The sequence below is a fragment of the Lepisma saccharinum genome, chromosome 12 (assembly GCF_977018435.1).
Source record: "Lepisma saccharinum chromosome 12, izLepSacc3.1, whole genome shotgun sequence".
In the NCBI taxonomy this organism is placed as follows: domain Eukaryota; kingdom Metazoa; phylum Arthropoda; class Insecta; order Zygentoma; family Lepismatidae; genus Lepisma; species Lepisma saccharinum.
This window is the reverse complement of record NC_139240.1, coordinates 68746078-68765530: the sequence shown is the minus strand read 5'-3', so window position 1 is coordinate 68765530 and position 19453 is coordinate 68746078. Positions and strand designations below refer to the sequence as shown.

Sequence of the window (19453 nt, the reverse complement as noted above, 5' to 3'; positions counted from 1 at the left end):
GTGGAATCTACAACTCAACCCGTAGAAATGTTCCTCCCTCACAGTCTCTTTAAAAAAAGAACAAGATAAATTCTCACTATGTTCTTGAAAACAATTATATAACTACAGTTGCGACCCAAAAAGATCTAGGTGTTATCATAGATGAAAAACTGAACTTAAAGGAACACATCGCAGCTACAACTACAAGTGCAATGCGCCTCTTAGGCCTCCTCTACAGATTCTCTGAAACTGATACTCCAACTTCTCTTAGCCTATTTTTCAAGTAATTCATTTCTCCCTTTCTTGAATACTGCTCTCCAGTCTGGGTCATGGCTTCCAATACAAATCTTTCTAGCATGGATTCCATCCTCAGCTTCTTTACCACCATTGTTCATTATAGAATTCCTTCTCTGCGGCATCTTCAGAAACCTGACTACTTTGAACATTCACTTACTGCAGACCCGATGCGATATGGTGGATATGAAATTTTTCTATAAAATCATCAATTGAAAACTAAGATCTGAATTTCTACTTACAGAATTCAACTTCAGAGTTCCCTCTCGATCGACCCGAAACACTGAATTGTTCCACAACTCTACCGCTAGGCTTTTCCTTATACAGCACTCTGTTCCACAGGCTGGACCAGTTCTATAATAAACTATCCCCAAACATCGACATTTTTGCCCCTGAAAGTATTTTCAGATTTTCTCCAAGAATGAATATGTAAATCTTTTGTTTGTTTTCTTGTTTATGTCTTATCATGTTTATATTTAACCCTTGTTGTTTTTACATAAAACCATCTTGACTTGTTCTTGATGATTTATTAGTTTTTTCAGTGTAACAAGGCCTTGCAAGTGCTGTATCTGAAACTTGGAATAAATAAATAAGTATAATTAGCAGAAAATTTAAAATCTAAGTTCCACTGTACAGGGTGTCCACAAATTATCTTCACAGCTTCAAATCTAAATAACTAAATAATGGAACAAGGTATCTCAGTTCTGTTGCCTTCATTTCAAAGAGAAACTCTCAAAGTTTTGTTTACTGTTTTTTCAGGTACATTGAGTAAGTGGGGAAGATGTGAGGTCACATTTCCACAAAATGACTACTCCACAGGAGAAGGCACAGTGTGTTTCCTTTTCTCAAAAATTATTGAATAGGCATAACTGTCGAATTTGGGGGTCTGAAAAGCCTCACGAGGTTCGAGAAATCGACCTTAGATGAACATTTTCCTGGTCGTTGGATTGGGAGGAATGGCCCAGTTACTTGACAACCAAGATCACTCGACATAACCCCTTTGGATTTCTTTTTATGACGTTATGTTAAGGATATTGTGTACCGAACGCCAGTTCCCAATATTCAAGTCAAGTCCTACGACAAAGGACTACTGCAGCCATCACAACACTTAGTGAGGAGGTACTAGAGCGGAAATGGTCGCCTTGATATCCTACGGGCAACAAGGGGGGGGCACACAGAGATGCATTGAGGTGGTAAAAAACACTTGGGAGAGTTTCTCTTTTAAATGAAGGAAACAGAACTGAGATACCTCGTTCCATTATTTAGTTATTTAGATTTGAAGTTGTAAAGATAATTTGTGGACACCCTGTATCTCCAACAACTTTCCTCCTTTCCATTTTTTTTCTCTGCACTAATAAGGGAGTTGCCATGTGGCGCCACACATCACATAATATTGACCACAGTTAAGAGAGATTTAAGCAAGTGGAATGAGTCCGTCCACCGCTCTGAAGAAAGAAAACAATTTATTTACAAACGGTTTTCAGAAATTATATATTTTTATAAAATTTTATACAAGATCCAACAGCCAGAATTATATCTTATTGAATGCAGCAATATCTACTGACTGGACATAATCTTCAAAACCCTGGATATCGTCTGACAGCTGATCCACGGAAACCTTCTCATCTTCTACTACACACATGATTTGTAATTTGTTGATACCATAGCCCACAGGAACTAATTTAGCTGGAACAAAATATGCCATTTAGTACATTTATCACAAACATTTATACTGGGTGTCCAAAAAGTCATGCAACAGAGACTTTGAACGTGTGTAACTTTTGTACACTCCTGTTCACATAAAAGCATAAACGTTCACATTTTATAAAGTTGGGCAGTTGAAGTATATGCCAATTTATCTCCACAGGAGTGCACGAAAAAGGCGATAAGAGACATGAACCTTGACTGATTTTTAACTTTCTCTATGTGGATATTTTCTAAACACCAAACAAGAAAATCACGCTCAACATGAACGTTCAGTATGCACACAAATGTGTAAAAAACTTTTGGAACAATGTAAGAACAAAAATGGATAAAGACAGCTGTGGAGTCGCTATCAATAATTTTCGATGAGTATCACACCATGGTCCCTGTGGGTATTTATTGAACTGATAAAAGAAAATATTTTTTTATGCATTACAGATGATTCATGGGGTTAATTATGACATTTATAAAAAAGTATGTTTTTTAAAAAATTATGAAGTGTACTGGCAATACTGGTCATGTCAAGAGGGCAGTACCAGGTGTGCCTGACCTCTTTTTTATGTTAATCATTTCCCAAATGAAAGAAGGATATAAAATTTATTGTACAAAAAACAAAGCTATCTACCTTCTTGTAGAATACATTTCAACTCTTTTATTTATCTTATACAGCCATGAAAATCGATAGTTTCGTGGCTATGTAGGTTTATTAAACTATTGATAATATCTAGATAGCAGCGAAAGCAAACCACACGAAGATTCAAGTGATTGCTCTAGAAGGAATTCTAAGCTGATGCAATTTTTCAGATTTTGAAATATCATAGCAGATTTTAGAAAGAGGAAAATTTGGAAAATAGCTGCCCTGGCGTTGGCCAAAGATCCAGCTGCACATTAAAGTTGTTCATGTTTGTGAAGAACATTTATGCAAATGTGCTTCATTCATGATGGGTGAAGTGGGATCATGTTGTACGATTTATATATATAATTGTGTATACTATTTGCAGCTGTTAACGAAAAATACTTGATCAGCATAAAGTTATTATCTGTTCATACAGTGTATAAGCTTAAGAAAAGTAATGGTTTAAATTATGCATCTACATATATTAATAGCTGCATATACACTAGCGGCAGAAAGTTTGACTCGCCTGCAAAAATTTGTAATTCACTGAAAGTAAAGTTTAAAATGTGACAACAGGTGACACTACTGTGCTGGAATTTCACTATTGATATTTATGTAATGTTTTTAAAGCTGTTTTGACATGTCTTGGAAATTTTAATCTATTTATCGAATGATGTTTATGTAATATCAGTGTGCAGTCCTCTTCCATAATTTTTTTCCTCTGTTATCGGTATGCTCTTAACAAGTTCTCACTGTCTTTTAATACATTCTCGCTATGTTAATCTTCAACGTTGCAATGTTATTACTGATTGTGAGTGGTTGTATCAGCCTACTGATGAGTTATTGTGGGGTCAGTGGTATTTAAACCAGAAGTGATTGTGTGTAATTTTAACCTACAGTACCTGCTATTGTCGTGCTATTTGTATTTGAACCTTGTGAAGTATTAGTGCCCAATTGGATGTAAAGGCGGGAACAAGTTCGCATTTACCAGCAACTATGGGGGGAAAAGGCTAATATAAGCCAAGAAATTAGGGTCAAGGCATGTGCATATAAGGAAATTGGATGGTCAAAGCGACAAATAGCAAAACAATTAAACATTTCTGAATGCAGTGACCGTAGAGCAGTTATACGAAGAGAGGAAACTGGCAGTCATGAGGATCGGCCACGCTGTGGGCATCGAAGGAAGACGTCTATCGTCAAGGACAACCACATTGTCATCCTCAGTAAGTGACAGAAGACATTCGGCAGTGGACATATGCACAGAAATACATGAAACAAAAGTCGTCTGCGTGCGGCTGGATTATTTGGTCGAGTAGCAGTTCGTAAACCATTGTTGAAAGCCGTACACAAGCGTAAAAAGGCTGGAGTGGCCCAAAGATCATGCTAACTGGACCATCAAACAATGGAAAAAAGTACTTTGGACGGCTGAATCAAAATATGAAAAATTTGGTTCTAACCGCCGCCGCTCTGGAGAAAGAGTTTTGGAAGCTTGTATTATTCCAACAGTGAAGCATGGAGGAGGAAGTGTCATAGTATGGGGATGTTTTAATACCAATATGGTTGGTGATTTAGTGAGTGTGCAAGGAACACTGGAACAGAAACAGTATCATCGTATTCTTTCATCCGGGACAACATTAATTGGTCGAGGATTTGTTCTACAACAGTATAATGATCCTAAACACACATCAAAATTGTGTAAGCAATATGTCGCAGGAAAGGAAGCCGAAGGAGCATTGCAGTCAATGATTTGGCCTTCCCAATCACCTGATTTGTCACCAATTGAGTTATTGTGGGAGGAACGTGACAGGAAGGCAAAACCAAGGGCCTCAAACTCTGTGCCAGTGTCTACTGGAAGCCTGGGAAGGTATGAAAACAGAGACATTAGAAAAACTCACAGCAAGAATGCCACATTGACGAACAGGCAGTGTTATGAAAATGCATTTTGATGCCTTTAACATTTTTAACTTTTTGTGAAAAATTGGTTTCTTCTATACAGTGTTATATGTAGGTTGGTGTGTAACATACCCATACAAGTTCAAATATATGTACTATGATGGTTGGTTTCAACTAATAGCATTTTCTTTTCATTTAAACAATAAATTTCATAGGTGAGTAAACTTTCTGCCGCTAGTGTATATATATATAAAATGTGTATATATATATAAAATAAGAAATAAACATACCTGCACCCCAGACAAGACCATCCATAGATATTGAGCGAACCTTCTGTTCCATCTCCTTCATGTTGGTTTCATCATCCCATGGTTTAACGTCAAGGACAATACTGGACTTTGCTATTATGGCTGGCTTCTTGGACTTCTTTTGGTTGTATTCATCGAGCCTTTGCTGGCGAATCCTCTCAGCTTCTGCATCCTGAAAGTTTTAGAAGGTGAAGAACGGTTTTTTGCACACAGGGCAACAAATTTTTGTAGAATTAGCACTTACAATGGAACATACACTTGCAACAGTCTGGCAGATATGACTGTCAACCACAGTGCACTCTCCTTGCAAATTTTAACCACAATGCTTGCCTTTAATCCGGTTATGGCATGAGAATCTGTTACACTCAGGGGTTGGTGTCAAGTGCAATCACTAAAGGCTACGGAAGCTTCAAGAAGTTATTGGCAGCTAATCTCGTACAATAGAAACTTAAATGTTTGAGGACTTTCACAGATTAGGTTTATTCAAAACAAGATTAAAGCTTTTACAAGTTACTATAGGACGATACACTAGAACAATACTGTTACTGACAGCTACATATATGAATTAGAAAAAGGTTGTAGAATTCCAAATTTACAACAAACTTTTAACATTCAGGCCTTCGAACTACAGACCTCAGCTCATGAAGGATGTTTTGGTGGTAAACGTGGCATCATTTTTCTTACTTTTTGGTGTTATTTTTCTCAATATTTAAGTTTTTATTTTAGCAGCACACTTTGCTACCAAATATACCTAAAGTTATACATTTACTGTGTTTTCAAAAGAGTACTTTATATTGTTTGCGGCAATTTACTACACTGGAAATGAACTTTAAGAACAGGTTTTCCAAATTTCTTGTGCAATAAATACCAATGTTATGGCAGGTGCGCACTTGGTTTCTGCTAGAACTGCTTGCTCAAGGATGCAAGAATTTCCATTTACACATGTTTTGAAGTAGCTGTCAGAATTACTCAATGTTATCTTTGGGAAAATGCATACATTATACATGTGTAAATTTGGTGCATTCTATTTTTAAAGTAAAAAATTAAAGAATGTTGGATTTTTGCAGCATTTTTTCATTGTTTAAACACGAAATGTGTTGAAAATCATGAAAAAGACCCCATTAGGATTTTATGACAAATTCACATTACTTTGCAATTTCGAATGCATGAAAAATATGTTCATAACATGTCACTGCAAATACATAAACACTTTCTTGCAGCTGTTAACATTTTTCGCTTCTTTGCATTTGCAAAAACCAAAGTCCCTAAATAAATAAATCAAACTGTTGAAGCTGAAGACATCAAGAAAGAATACCAGAAAATCTTCCAACAATGGGAGACTCTTTGGACTCGGTGCACAATGCAAGAGGGAAGTATGTTGAAGGTGAGAACTTTTTTTAACAACCAACAAGTTTGGCCTAAGGTTTTATAAAAATTCACTGAGATATTAACAACGAGAAAGAAGAGTTCTATGACAATCTGGAACAAGCATGTGGAAAGATCCAAAAGTACGATATGGTAACCGTATTGGGCGACTTTAATGCTCAGATAGGAAGGACAAGAATCAACAAGGGGTTTCAGGGCGGCATACTCTACATGCAGAAAACAATGAGAATGGGAACCTTCTTTGCCAGTTTGCTGTCAGGAACAACATGATCATAACAAGTACCTGTTTCGAACATAAAAGAATTCACTTAGGAACATGGAAGGCACCTAATGGAACAATAAGCCAGATTGATCATATACTGGTTAATGCACGTCATGCCTCATCAGTTATTGACGTGAGAAGCTGCAGAGGGCCCAATTGTGATAGCGACCACTACCTGGTAAAATTAGTAATGAGGGGAAAATTGATAGCGGTGCAAAGAAACGAGATGGCCAAGAGAAAGAAGTGGAATATGAAAAAAATGAAAGACGAAGAAGTAATTAGTGAATATGTAAGTAAGGTACAGAGTAAACTGAAGGAGAAAGAGAATAACAGACTTCGAGTGGTTGAGGAAGAATGGGAAATAATAGAAGGAGTGATAAAGGAGGCAGCACAAGAAACTTTTGGAGAAGAGAAAACTAAAAGGAATGAGTGGTTTGATGAAGAGTGCATACAGGTTATAGATGAGAAGAATAAAGCTAGAGAGAGAATGCTACAGAGGGAAACACGAAGTAATACTGAGAGGTATAAAGAACTAAAAAGGAAAGCACATAGGGTATGCAAGGAAAAGAAGAAAATGATGTATAAAAAGAAGATGCAAGAAATAGAAGAACTAAATCAGCAAAGTGAAATAAGAAAATTCTATAGAGCTATAAATAGAATGAGAATAGGATTTGAGCCAAGAATAGAAGTATGTAAGGATAAGAATGGGAAAGTAATTGTAGAAGAGAATCAGATACTCAATAGATGGGCAAAGCACTTTAAAGAGATTTTGAATAAAGTGGAAGACCAACAAGAAGAAGAAGAGCAGTATAATAGGAATATACAAAATAGGGATGGTCATGAGGTACAAGTACCTAGTATTGAAGAAGTTGAATTTGTAATGAAGAAAATTAGTAATAATAGAGTTCCAGGCGAGGATGAGGTGATAATTGAACTTATCAAACTTGGTGGTAACGCATTGTTGGCAGCAATACATAGATTGATTGTAATGATATGGGAAAATGAAACAATGCCACATAAATGGAAATCTGGAATAATATGCCCAATTTATAAGAAAGGTGATAAATTGATATGCGGAAATTACAGAGGCATCACACTTCTTAGTGTGGTCTATAAGATCTTGTCAGGATTGATCAGTGAGAGAATAAAATGTTACACAGAAGATATACTGGGAGAGTACCAATGTGGATTTCGCCCTGGCAGAAGCACTACTGATCAGATTTTTATAATTAGACAGATGATGGAAAAGTTTTATGAACATGATGTGGATTTGCATTTTTTATTTGTTGACTTCAGGCAGGCTTTTGACAGTGTTAATCGAAATGAACTGTTTAAGGTACTTGAAGAGTATAATATTCCCATCAAAATAATAAGACTAATAAGAATGACTATGAGTGGTACTAAGGCACGAGTGAAAGTTTGTAGTAAACTGAGTGAAGAGTTTAAATTCAATACAGGAGTGAAACAAGGGGATGGCCTTTCGGCAGTATTATTTAATCTAGCATTGCACAAAGTAATGAATGTAGTTGATCAAAAGGGAACCATATTTGGAAAATCCAGTCAAATATGTGCATATGCAGATGATGTTACAATCATTTCTAGAACAATAACAACACTTAAGCAAATCTATGAGCAAATGGAAAGAGAAGCAATAAAAATAGGGCTCAATGTAAATGAAAAAAAGACAAAGTATATGAGAATGTCTAACTCTGAGATCAGAAGAGCACCTCAAGATCTGACAATTGGAGATAATAAGTTTGAGGGAGTTCCTTGTTTTAAATATCTGGGGACAATGGTATATAGTGATAATGATATGAGTAAAGTAATAAAGGAAAGAATACAGGCAGGCAATCGTGCATATTTTGCAAATATGCAGTTGTTTAGAAATAGACTGATCGCAAGAAATACAAAGCTTAAAATTTATAAGACACTGGTACGACCAGTTGTCACTTATGGATCAGATAATTGGACTTTGAAACTCTCAGATGAAAATGCCCTCAGAATATTTGAAAGAAGAATATTAAGAAAGATATATGGACCTGTGAGGGAAGATGACGACTGGAGAATAAGATATAATGCAGAGCTAGATGATTTAATAAAAGGCCAAGATATAGTGAGATTTGTCAAAGCCCAGAGAATAAAGTGGTTGGGGCATGTGGAGAGAATGATGGACGATAGGATGCCAAGAAGAATGTTGAAAGAAAAGCTTCACCACGCAAGAAGAAAGGGCAGACCACGACTTCGATGGATAGATGACGTAGCTGCAAACTTGCGGACAATGAAGATTAAAGGATGGAGGAGAAGAATTGATGATAGATTGGAATGGAGGCTGATTGTGGAGGAGGCCAAGGCCCACCAAGGGCTGTAGAGCCAGAAAGAGAGAGATTAACAAACAGCTTTCATACAGTTGGTGCATTTGTAAAGAGAAAGGAGTTCCTTGCTCAAATATTATTCAAAGCACATGGTTAAAAGTAGACTGGTTACTATATATATATTGTTCTTTAGAAATATAATACATTGTAGCTGCTCCTCTATCAGTGGTTTATTGATAAAATTATCAATACTTTGAATTAGGGATGGGCCGATATGAAATTTTGGCTGATACCGATATAAAATTTGCCGATCCGATATAAAATTAGAAATGGTCATGAAGAACTTGAAATGTTCATTGATCTCCTTAATAAATGTGTGTTTCAAGGTGACTGGAGTGCAAAAGAAGTTGAATATTTAGACAATTAATTTTTTACAAAGTAGGGCATCGAGATTATCCATAAAAATTACAACAAAATGGCAGAATTTTGCACTAAATTATAAGATAAAGGTAAAGGTAAAGTGTTCCCCTGTGCTTAGCACCACGCCATGAAGGCGTATAGGGGGTGTGGGGGTAACGCCCCACACTTTCTTGATCCGGTCGTGAGTGGGGGTGATGTGATCAGCATCACGCCCCTGACCGCCTTTACCCCCCAGGGTTTCCCCCAGGTACCCATGTTATTCGACGCTGGGTAGGCGCCGGGGCCGCTTCCACCGTTAGAAAAGTTCCCGGATTTGAACCGGCCGGGGATCGAACCCGGGACCTTTAGAATGGTAGTCAGACGCGTTACCGACTGAGCCACCGCGGCCACTTAATTATAAGATATTTATCGATATATCAGATCGGTAAAATAATCAGTAATTTTACCGATATACCTATATCGGCCGATACCAATAAGAGTACCGATTAATCTGTCCCATCCCTACATTTACATCCGATATTTTTAAGATATCCTGTAATGTAGTGTAATATTCTGCCATTCTGTTAATCTTTTTATGAATATAAACTTATAATTCATGTGTCAGGGTTTTGTGCAGGACATGGCTAAATACATACTTCCTTTTCAAAGCAAAACCCATTGCTGTCATGAAAAAATTAACATATTTTCTTCAAGGAACATTTGCAACTTTATATCGGATCAGTATGGGCAATATTTTCATTATCAGGGCATGCCTAGTAGATATTCTTTGTGACACAAGTGAACAAAAATGTGGAGCGATTTTACAATACTGGGATTTTCTCCATTTTGTTTGAAATTCGGCATACTCACTAATTTTGGCCCCCTAATCACGAATCTGCAGTCAAAATTTGGCGCTCACACGTGGAAATAGCAAAATAATCTAAATTAAGTTCTTATTTCTACACCCTAGAGTTCCAAATTTCCCACTGATTCTGGGCTCCGCCCCTGGGGTAATTGACCTACCGCCCCAAACGCTAACGTGGCCCCGCCTCTGCTCCACTACGCTCCGGCTTTCTCTATAGAGTACCTGTTAAAGGCATGTTAGAAATTGGCCGGACTCACCTGCCCCCAAATAAGCTCCAAACTTATAAGTGAGCGCCAAATTTTTAAGTGCAGATTCGTGATTACAAGACCAAAATTAGTAAGTATCCCAAATTTCAAACAAATTGGTAAATTCCCTGTATTGTTAAATTATACCAAAAATGTTAGAACTAGAGATGGTCAAATCTGGATCAACTTTTAGCCGGATATTTGATAATTTTCTATCCAGATTTTAGATTATCTGAATGTGTGCATTATCTGGACCGTTTTATTGTTTATTTCGTATTTCACTGCACGTATTTTCCACATATCCTTCATCAACTCTGTTCTAACCAGATTTTGGGGCCCTCCGTAGTTAAAACTCAAATCATTATGAAATTTACCTCGTCGTCTGAACCAAACAAATCTAAATCATCGTCCTCCTTTGCTGCTTTCTTTCCAGCACTGCCGCTAGTAAACTCAGCTGGTGGCTTTCCGTTAGGGAACTTCTTACGCTCATCGCCGTACGACTTGATGTGGTTGTACCATCGTAGAGCATGAGGGGTTGCAGGAGAAGGAACACCACCCAATGATTCAAATATAGAAGTGTCGGCTTGAGTGGGTTGATACCTGTAAATTAATTATGTGAAAAATATTTCATAATGAAGCATATATTTTTTGATACATGTGATTCCTGGGTGTATGTACATATTTTATAACTTTTAAGCTTAGAAACACTACCACTTGCCATTTTGCTTTTGTGGAATAATAATGTTGTAAACCTTGGAGAAACTCATTTCCGTAAGTAGTTTAGTGTGTAAAATTGAAGAAATATGTCTCCCATGCATGAAACTGTTACTTTTTCTTTCATCGAGAAAAACCGATGTTGTCCGTATATGCTAAATTGAACAAAATGAGTGCTAATGGAATCTAACCTCGTTACCTCAATAGTTTGTGGGGCTAACATCAATCGTTTAATAATTACTCTATCGAAGTTTCACTATTAATACTACTTTTTTTCCACTTCAAATTGTTTCCTCATCTTAAATTTAACATTTCTGGAATCCTTGATTCATACCCTTTCCAACGATGTATCAAACATATTTCCAACAAGAAGGGTCGATTCGACATCCTTGCCTGCAATTGAGAACACTAATTCTAGAAAACTTCTAGAAATTATATACATTTCAATTTTTTAACAGAATACAGTGACAGAAATTATTGTTATTTTCTTATTCATGTTAGTCAACTTTGATATGTCTTACAAGCTCTAATTTCTGGAAAAAAATAGAACAACATATTAAAATATTTCCGTGAATTTAAGAAATTGCAGTAACGTTTACATACAGACACGCATTTTAAAATTTACACCTTTGCCATAAAATATCATACTAATGTGTTAAAGATAGTTAGAACAAGTTTCTAATTTATATATATGTTTCAAGTTCGGAGTCGATTTTCACATCCAACATAGCGTTTTCTGATAAAGGACTATAGTAGTTATAGTTAACTGTGTAACACATATAAGTTGTAGGCTTTAGATAATACATTTATTTCTAAATGACACGTGAGAAACGCGTTTTGTTTTAGACGTATATTAAAATTACGCTTACCCATCAACATAACTATGGTCTGCTAAATATTCATTGAGGGCTTTCACACCCTGTTCTGTTTTTAAATCCCCAATTGTCATCTTTCTAATTAAGTACTTCTAAGAAATATGCTAAGAAGAACAAGCCAAGGCTTCTTCTCCTAACAAGTCTGACCGGAAGAGACTTCAAGAAAAGAGAAATTCTAAACGTATTATTATTTTACAAAACATTCATTTAGATAATATTTACTCGTGTAATTACTATTTAAAATGTTATTCTTATATATATATTTATGTTTTCAATTACTTATTATATAGTTGTAGATTCAAATACACGTTTCTTCTTCATGAAACAAGAAATAATTTGATCTGTGTATTGTGAGACATCTTTAGTTCTTAAAAAAGTCTAATTGTGTTCATACTTGACAGATAAAGAAGAGAACTCGTAGAACGCTACAAGTAATTCTTACCTATTCTATAAATTAAATTACAGTAGTAATTTAATAAAATGGCATAAGAGAAATAGTAAGAGGCATGCATTTTTAAAAGCAAGAGAAGAAATAGTTTCCGTAGAATTACCATTTTCCATGAAGTTATATGTAGCTGAAGGGTACAGAAGATTATAATCCTATAATTGCAGTACAGGTACTTTAGACTTTTAAATACATGAATCAGTATTTCTTATTAAAGATTCTAACAAGATATAAGCATATATTATACTACATACATGTTATCATATACTGACATCTGTTGGGATTTGTAGAAATTCCAAAGTAATTACTTTTATACAGCAGCGAAACTACCCTTGGTAGATCTTCAGAGGTGAGAAAAATAACATTGAGTCGTCAAATATTAGTACTTTTTTAAAGGTGGGTAGGCAGCCTATGGCTAAAAGTACTGCAGTTTTGCATGTAATCTACCAGGACGCTCTTGAGATTTAAAATTCCATGTAAGTTGAAGCTGCCACGGCCGTATGCAGGAAAAATTTTCGGGGGGGGTTCATTCATAATTGTTCCCATGGGCGTCGCCAGAAATTTGAATAATAGAAATAATAACAATAATTGTACAATAATTATTAAAATTTCATAATAAAAGAATTTTATTCCATAATACTAATAATAATTATTATTATATTATTGTTATATCCTTGAGGTGGGCTTACTCAATCCAGCAGATGAGTGAATATCCAGCACAAGTTTATTTTTGTTTTTTACGTTTCATACAGTGTGTACTGAAATGCACAATTATTATACTTCGTCATTAAACTTTAGACACCTTCAAGAAAAAGCTTTAAAAGTTAGATGGAAATTTTAGTTATAAAGCTTTTGTTGTTTAACTTTAAAATTACATTTTTGGAATTTTGAAAAGTGTGGAACCAGTTATTCTTTTTAAAAACTTAGCCTGGTGCATGGATTGTAACCTCAATCGCAAACGTAATGCGCTACGAAACTGGAGATCCTAGGTTTGAACTCCTATCAAGGGGGATTTTCGACTTTATCGGACAGGAAATTTAAAAGCTGGAAAGGGAATTTTGGGACAATCATAAGGGAATCTTCAGTCTATATTCCTTGTGACGCAGGAGCAACACTGGATAGATGACAGCAGAAGTGATAATGGAGGGGTCGCGGGTGGGCTACGATTCTGAGAATAAATCCTGTTTCACTCAGCTTTCAGAATTCCAAATGTATGAAAATTCTAGCTCGATCGTTTCAACATTGTCTCCTTGTATTTTTGTGATGCTTCGAAAAAAAATAATTGAAAATTTGTTACAGATTTTGGTTTCTGAACTTCCATTAATCCAACATGTCAGAAGTTTCGGGGGGGGTTTGAACCCTAGAAACCCCCCCTCTAAATACGGCCATGGAAGCTGCTGGTTTTCTGTAAACCTTAGGTATCGTAACCTTTTCCACACAAACTTCGTAAGCTGTTATTATCCAACAACATTTTAAGTTTATTTGTTATTGCGTTCATTTGTGTTGAAAGGAAGAACTGTGATATTGAAGTTACAGCTACTGTCGCATCCGCCAACTCCTTTCTTGAGACTACTGTGTTAGTGATTGCACACGGTGTTGGCCTAGTTAACATAACAAATGCAGTTAAACAACAATATGACTGAAAATTGAGTGGTAAATGTTTACTATCCTTCGGACACCTATAACTTCTGAGTTTCGTCAATTTTTTACATTTGTACTTACCTATCTGCTTCACGGATCAGTTTTTAACGTGTATTCACGTTTTTTTGATCAATTTTTTTATTTTAAAAAAGTGGTTTTGTAACTGAAGAACGTACGTTTCCGCAAATGGTCTGTGAAGCTATGTGTCAATGGTTCGTGGGGCTATGCGAGAATGATGTGTGGGGCTATGCGAGAATGGTGTGTGGGGCTATGCGAGAATGGTGTGTGGGGCTACGCACATTTTTTTCGAAACCAATTTTTAACTAGTGTATCCTATTGTGACCCTACCTAACCTAACCTTACCGGAAATGGTTCGTGGGGCTATGTATGAATGGTTCGTGGGGCCATGCGTCAATGGTTGAATTTCCGCTATGAAACATTCCCACATCACACAAAACACCTTCCAGATGTTAGACAATACTACAGGAACTTATTACGGTAAGTAGTTTCTTCTGTAGAAATGAAGAAATCTGTCCGAAGGATAGTAAACTAGTACCGGCTATATCGCATATTTACCAACCTTCCTGCTGCAGAAGCACTTATTCAATTTGTATTCTTTGGTGTTTTTCAGTTGTGGCCCCATGTTAAGAGTACCCCTGTCCAGGGTTCTCCACTCCCCTGCAGCCCGAGTGGTTATCAGGGGAGCAGCTACCCAAGCGCCAGAGAAGATAGAGGTGTTTGTTGATGACCAGCCTGTTCTGGTTGATCCAGGAACCACAGTGCTACAGGTGAGATCCTTTGTCACATTTTCAAATTTGAAGTATCCATTAGGTCGTAAATATTTGACATGAAATTTTTTGTACTGTGTGCCAGCAGTGTTTCAAAGCTTCATACATCATACATGTTTAAACATGACAAAATACAAATATTGGCATGTTCATATTACTCTTGTGACTGTTGCAGACACTTTTCCACTTAGGCTATACCGTAAAATTCAATATTCAGATGAATGTATACAATTTGGTACCAGTTTCATAGATCGGAGACACATTAAAATCACTTATTTTATGTTTCGCATGGTTCGTACTTACCAATTGTGTATTGCGGAACATAGTTCAAAGTGCCATTATGCTTTTTTTACACGAAAACAAACTCAATTTTTCACATTCTGAGTGCTTTTTTTTTTTTATTATTCCTTCCTTCGCTTCAGGAACACACAATATGGCAGGCACATCTTGACTCGACGTTGTGGGTATGCAGTGTTTCAACCTTCTCCACCGAAAAATACCTACTATCGTCACCGGTGGAAATTATACATTATGCAAGGGTAGCTGACAGTTAACCCCACGAACCATTATGCACGGTAGCTGACCGATAGCCCCATGAACCATTTCCGTTAAGGTTAGGTTTGGTTACGTTAGGCAAGCATGGTAAAAAAAAAGGGGGGGGGGTTGAAACACTGACAGGGGCTTACGTCATCAAACATACGCAGCATCCTTTTGTCGTAGGGCAGGCAAACGAAAGCAATGGCAATTGTGCGTCGGTGAGATATTTCTCTTGAAAAATACATGATTTCCTGGTCAAATATATTCCACGATGAAAGAAAATACCTCGACGAACATTGTAAACCTTGGAGAAACTCATTTCCGTAAGTAGTTTCTTGTGTAAAATTGAAGAAATGTGTCTCCGATGTATGAAACTGTTACCTATAATTTATCTGCAGTGGTCGTGCTGATCAAGATAGTGATCCACTTTTTATATTTTCATGCTACTTCCCTTTGACAATACTGTTGATTTTTGCTCCAATTGTGCCTTCCCGAAATAGTCAAGGAACTACAGTATGTTCATTCAGCATTTATTTGGAAAGGATCCTTTGTTGTCGTAATCTCCATGACAGAAATGCACATGTCAAGAGTGGAACTTCATAAATAATATATTTTGACTGATGACGAGATGGATTTACCTTTTTAACACATATGACATAACATAAACAAAGTCCATATAGTTTCTATACCCAAATTGTTACAATTGCCCACAGCTTCCAGTTCACCATGCATAATGATACATGTTATGATATATAACTGACTTATTATGGAGCACAATATAGAGATCTGTGGGACCATTGACAGGAGCATTTTTTGATACATAGTATTGCTACATACATAAGTGCATATTTCTAATATCTGTTATAAATGTCAGCAGTGCGTGTGTCCAAACCACCAAACATCTCCTTGTGATATTTTTTGGAAAGAAAATAACAAATTAAAATTCTAGGATATGTATTTTTGTTTGGATTCGTCACATCCAAATGCAAAAAGCTAGACTTAGAATTTCCTCCTTCCTGTAATGTGTTGAGTAAAATGACATAATTTTTTTACTAAGTGAACCAGAATACTTTAAAAAGAACATTCTTCTTCACATTTCACATTTTTCACCAACAAGCTTTCTGGATGTAGTTATTGTGTATCAATATGTTTTTATTTAATTTTCTGTAATTTATTTTCAACAATGTCAAGAAACATCATGCATTTTATTGGCATGCAAAGTTCATGACGCAACATCTACATATGAGTGTTATATGTTACCGAGTGGGAACCTTGTATAAATAATTAGGAAGAATAATTGAAATTTTAAAGAAATCTCAATTCGTACTTTTGAGGCACATACTATTTCTGTTTTAGGACCTGTTTCTAAGCACTTAACTGTACCTTAACATTTTTACCATAGATAATACATTGCTAAATCTTTTCCTTACATATTATCCATTATGTAAAGCAGCCATGTCAAACTCAAATAGTAAGTAGTGCTGCATAACGATAACGTCAAAATTTTCAAGGCCGCATATCTGGAATCCCCTTGGAAGTTGAAAAATAAGGGATTGCCCCCCCTAAGGACAGATTCCAGTGATTATTCTTGCGAAATCGATATTTTATACAAATTATATATAGAGTCCCCTCCCCAAGTGCCAAAAATTAGAACCCAAGGGGGGTGCAAATTACCCGAGTTCCCTTCATCCCCTTTCACAAACCACCCTGCTTAGAACTAAATGATTACATGTATGTGTAATTGTAATGAAAAATATTTTAATTTGAAATAAAAATGTGTCAGAATGAATTAACATTATCAGGGCACAAAATTTACACGGTATTCACTGTTTACTTCACAACAAAAATAGGCAATCTACAATTTCACTTGAAAAATAAACATTCCTCATCAACAAGTCTGTATAGTCCTTTTCTTACTCCCACAAGACTTAGGCAGTAGTACATTTCCTGTGTGCCAGACAGTAAGCAGCAGGGTTTCCGGAAACTGACTTTTCTTCCAGGCAAACTTTCCACAATGAAGAAACTGACTCATTGGCAACAGAAGGTATGCACGTTCTCGTCCCCCAACCAGCAAATACTTAAGACCTAACCTGTCAATCCGCTTGCTAAATACCTCAACTTCTCCTTAATGGATTGCAAGAAAGTACCTGTTTGGAGAAAATAGGTCAATCTGGTGAAGTTTGGATAAGTTGAGGCTTGTTTTATAAGATAAGGGAAAGTGGACTGACTGATCGTCCTGCATGCATGAATTGGATGTATGGCCATGCAGCCCGCGGGCCTCCAGTTTGACATGGCTGATGTAAACCACACTGAAATTGAAAGTAACATAACAAAATGTAACTTACACCTCCTGATATTTTTTATTTACTACTCTGTAGTTGTCCAAGAACATACTTATTAATATATATACTAGGGATGTTCAATATATAAGTTTCCCTGTGCTATAAAATATTGTATAAAGCAATGCCATTAAAAAGAAGCACATGGTGGACAAGCGCCATCCTTCGCCTACAAGGAACAACAATCGATTCGTTATCAGACGTGAAGGTGCATGCGCTCGAGGGCGAAAAGTAAATGCTTGTTTGGAAAACGAGGGCTCGCGTCATAAGGAGTTCAGAAGCATGGATGGTGCACGCATGTTGGAAAGCTGGAGTAAAGAAGAAGTTTGTTCTGTCATTCGATATGAATGGCTTACCTCCTAGTGCCATTCATACGAAACTTGTTGCTGTTTATGGTGATTCCGTAATAACAGTGCAAATGGTTAGGCGTTGGTGCAAGTTGTTTGATGGTGGCAGGGTGTGCATTTTTGACAATGTTCGAGCCAGGCGATCTTCGAGTGCCACTACTGATGAGAACATTGCGAAGGTGGATGAACTTGTTCAAGAAAACCGTCGAGTGAAGGTACGCAAGGTTGCAGAAAGGTTGAACATTTCTGTTGGAACAACCCATCACATCATTCACGAGAAATTTCAATACCACAAAGTGTGTGCACGTTATGTTCCTCATCAACTGAGTCGCGATAATCGACTGATGAGAATGGGCTGCAGCCTTGAAGGTTTAATGCGATACCAGCAAGATGGCAATGCATTCCTCATGCGCATTGTGACAGGGGATGAGACATTTGTCCATCATTACACTCCCGAATTGAAGTCCGTTTTCTGGGATGCTAAGGGCGGTCTGCTTATGGACTTTTTGGAATGAGGAAGAACAATTAATGCTGACCGTTATTGTCAAACATTGGATAAACTGAAAAATGCAATTCGACATAAGCGACCAGGTCTCCTGTCAGCTGGTGTCATTCTTCTTGACAATAACGCTCGCCTCCACTCAGCAGTGCAAACACAACACAAAATTGAAGACTTGGGGTGGGAACGGCTGCCCCACCCTCCATACAGCCCTGATTTAGCACCGAGTGATTTCCATCTTTTTCTGGTGTTAAAGTCTGAATTGCAAGGTTACCATTTCGAAAGAGATGAAGAAGTGAAGCGGAATGTGAGAATAGTGCTCAATAGGCAGAGCCCTGATTTTCTTGCAAAGGGTATGGACAAATTGGTGCAACGGTGGGACAAATGCCTGAATCTCTATGGAGATTATGTGGAGAAGTGAGGAAGGATCCTCCTACACATGTATGTATAGTTTTCTAATGTATTTTAAAAATTATTTTTTTTACGACCTACGAAAACATATATTGAATGACCCGCGTATATATATTTTTTTATTTTCATAGTATTTAAAATTAATTATAAAATCATTTTTATAAAGTTTTATAGTTTGACCACCTAATATTTCAACAATAAGATTGAATTACGAACAAAACTAATTCGCTGATATGATTGGGTTGTACTTTCAGGCTGCTGCAATGGTAGGAGTTGAAATTCCAAGGTTTTGCTACCACGAAAGACTTTCAATAGCAGGAAATTGTCGAATGTGTCTTGTTGAAGTGGAAAAGTCGCCAAAGGTAGGTTGATGAAATTTTGACCATTCATATGTTAAAGGCAAAATAAATGTATATCACTAACTTAACTCTCCAGCTTTCTTAAACCTGAAGGTTCATGGCTGCAGCAACACAAGCCTTCCATCTGTCCCTATCCTGGGCAAGATCAATCCAATCTTTTCCATCTTTAAATATTTCCTTTAGGTCCATCTCAACATTATCCCTCCATCTTTGTCTTGGTCTTCCTACAGGTCTC

At 36.7% G+C, this 19453-nt stretch overlaps 2 protein-coding genes across 2 annotated transcripts in view; one reads left to right on the top strand and one right to left on the bottom strand.

Moving 5' to 3' along the window:
• Positions 1-1745: 1745 nt before the first annotated feature.
• On the bottom strand, positions 1746-12018 carry LOC145996529 (elongation factor 1-beta-like). The gene is made up of 4 exons (XM_083133031.1): positions 11847-12018; positions 10638-10863; positions 4777-4966; positions 1746-1959 (listed from the first exon to the last, which is right to left on the bottom strand). Exons 1-4 carry the CDS (start codon positions 11924-11926, stop codon positions 1805-1807), a joined length of 651 nt encoding a protein of 216 aa, XP_082989157.1. The 5' UTR covers positions 11927-12018; the 3' UTR covers positions 1746-1804.
• Positions 12019-12382: 364 nt separating this feature from the next.
• ND-75 (NADH dehydrogenase (ubiquinone) 75 kDa subunit) overlaps positions 12383-19453 on the top strand; it is a 38789-nt gene continuing 31718 nt past the window's right edge. The window contains exons 1-3 of the mRNA XM_083132585.1: positions 12383-12469; positions 14570-14726; positions 19114-19221. Coding sequence (XP_082988711.1) covers positions 14580-14726; positions 19114-19221 — 255 coding nt within the window. The 5' untranslated portion in view covers positions 12383-12469; positions 14570-14579. The remainder of the gene's footprint in view (positions 12470-14569; positions 14727-19113; positions 19222-19453) is intronic.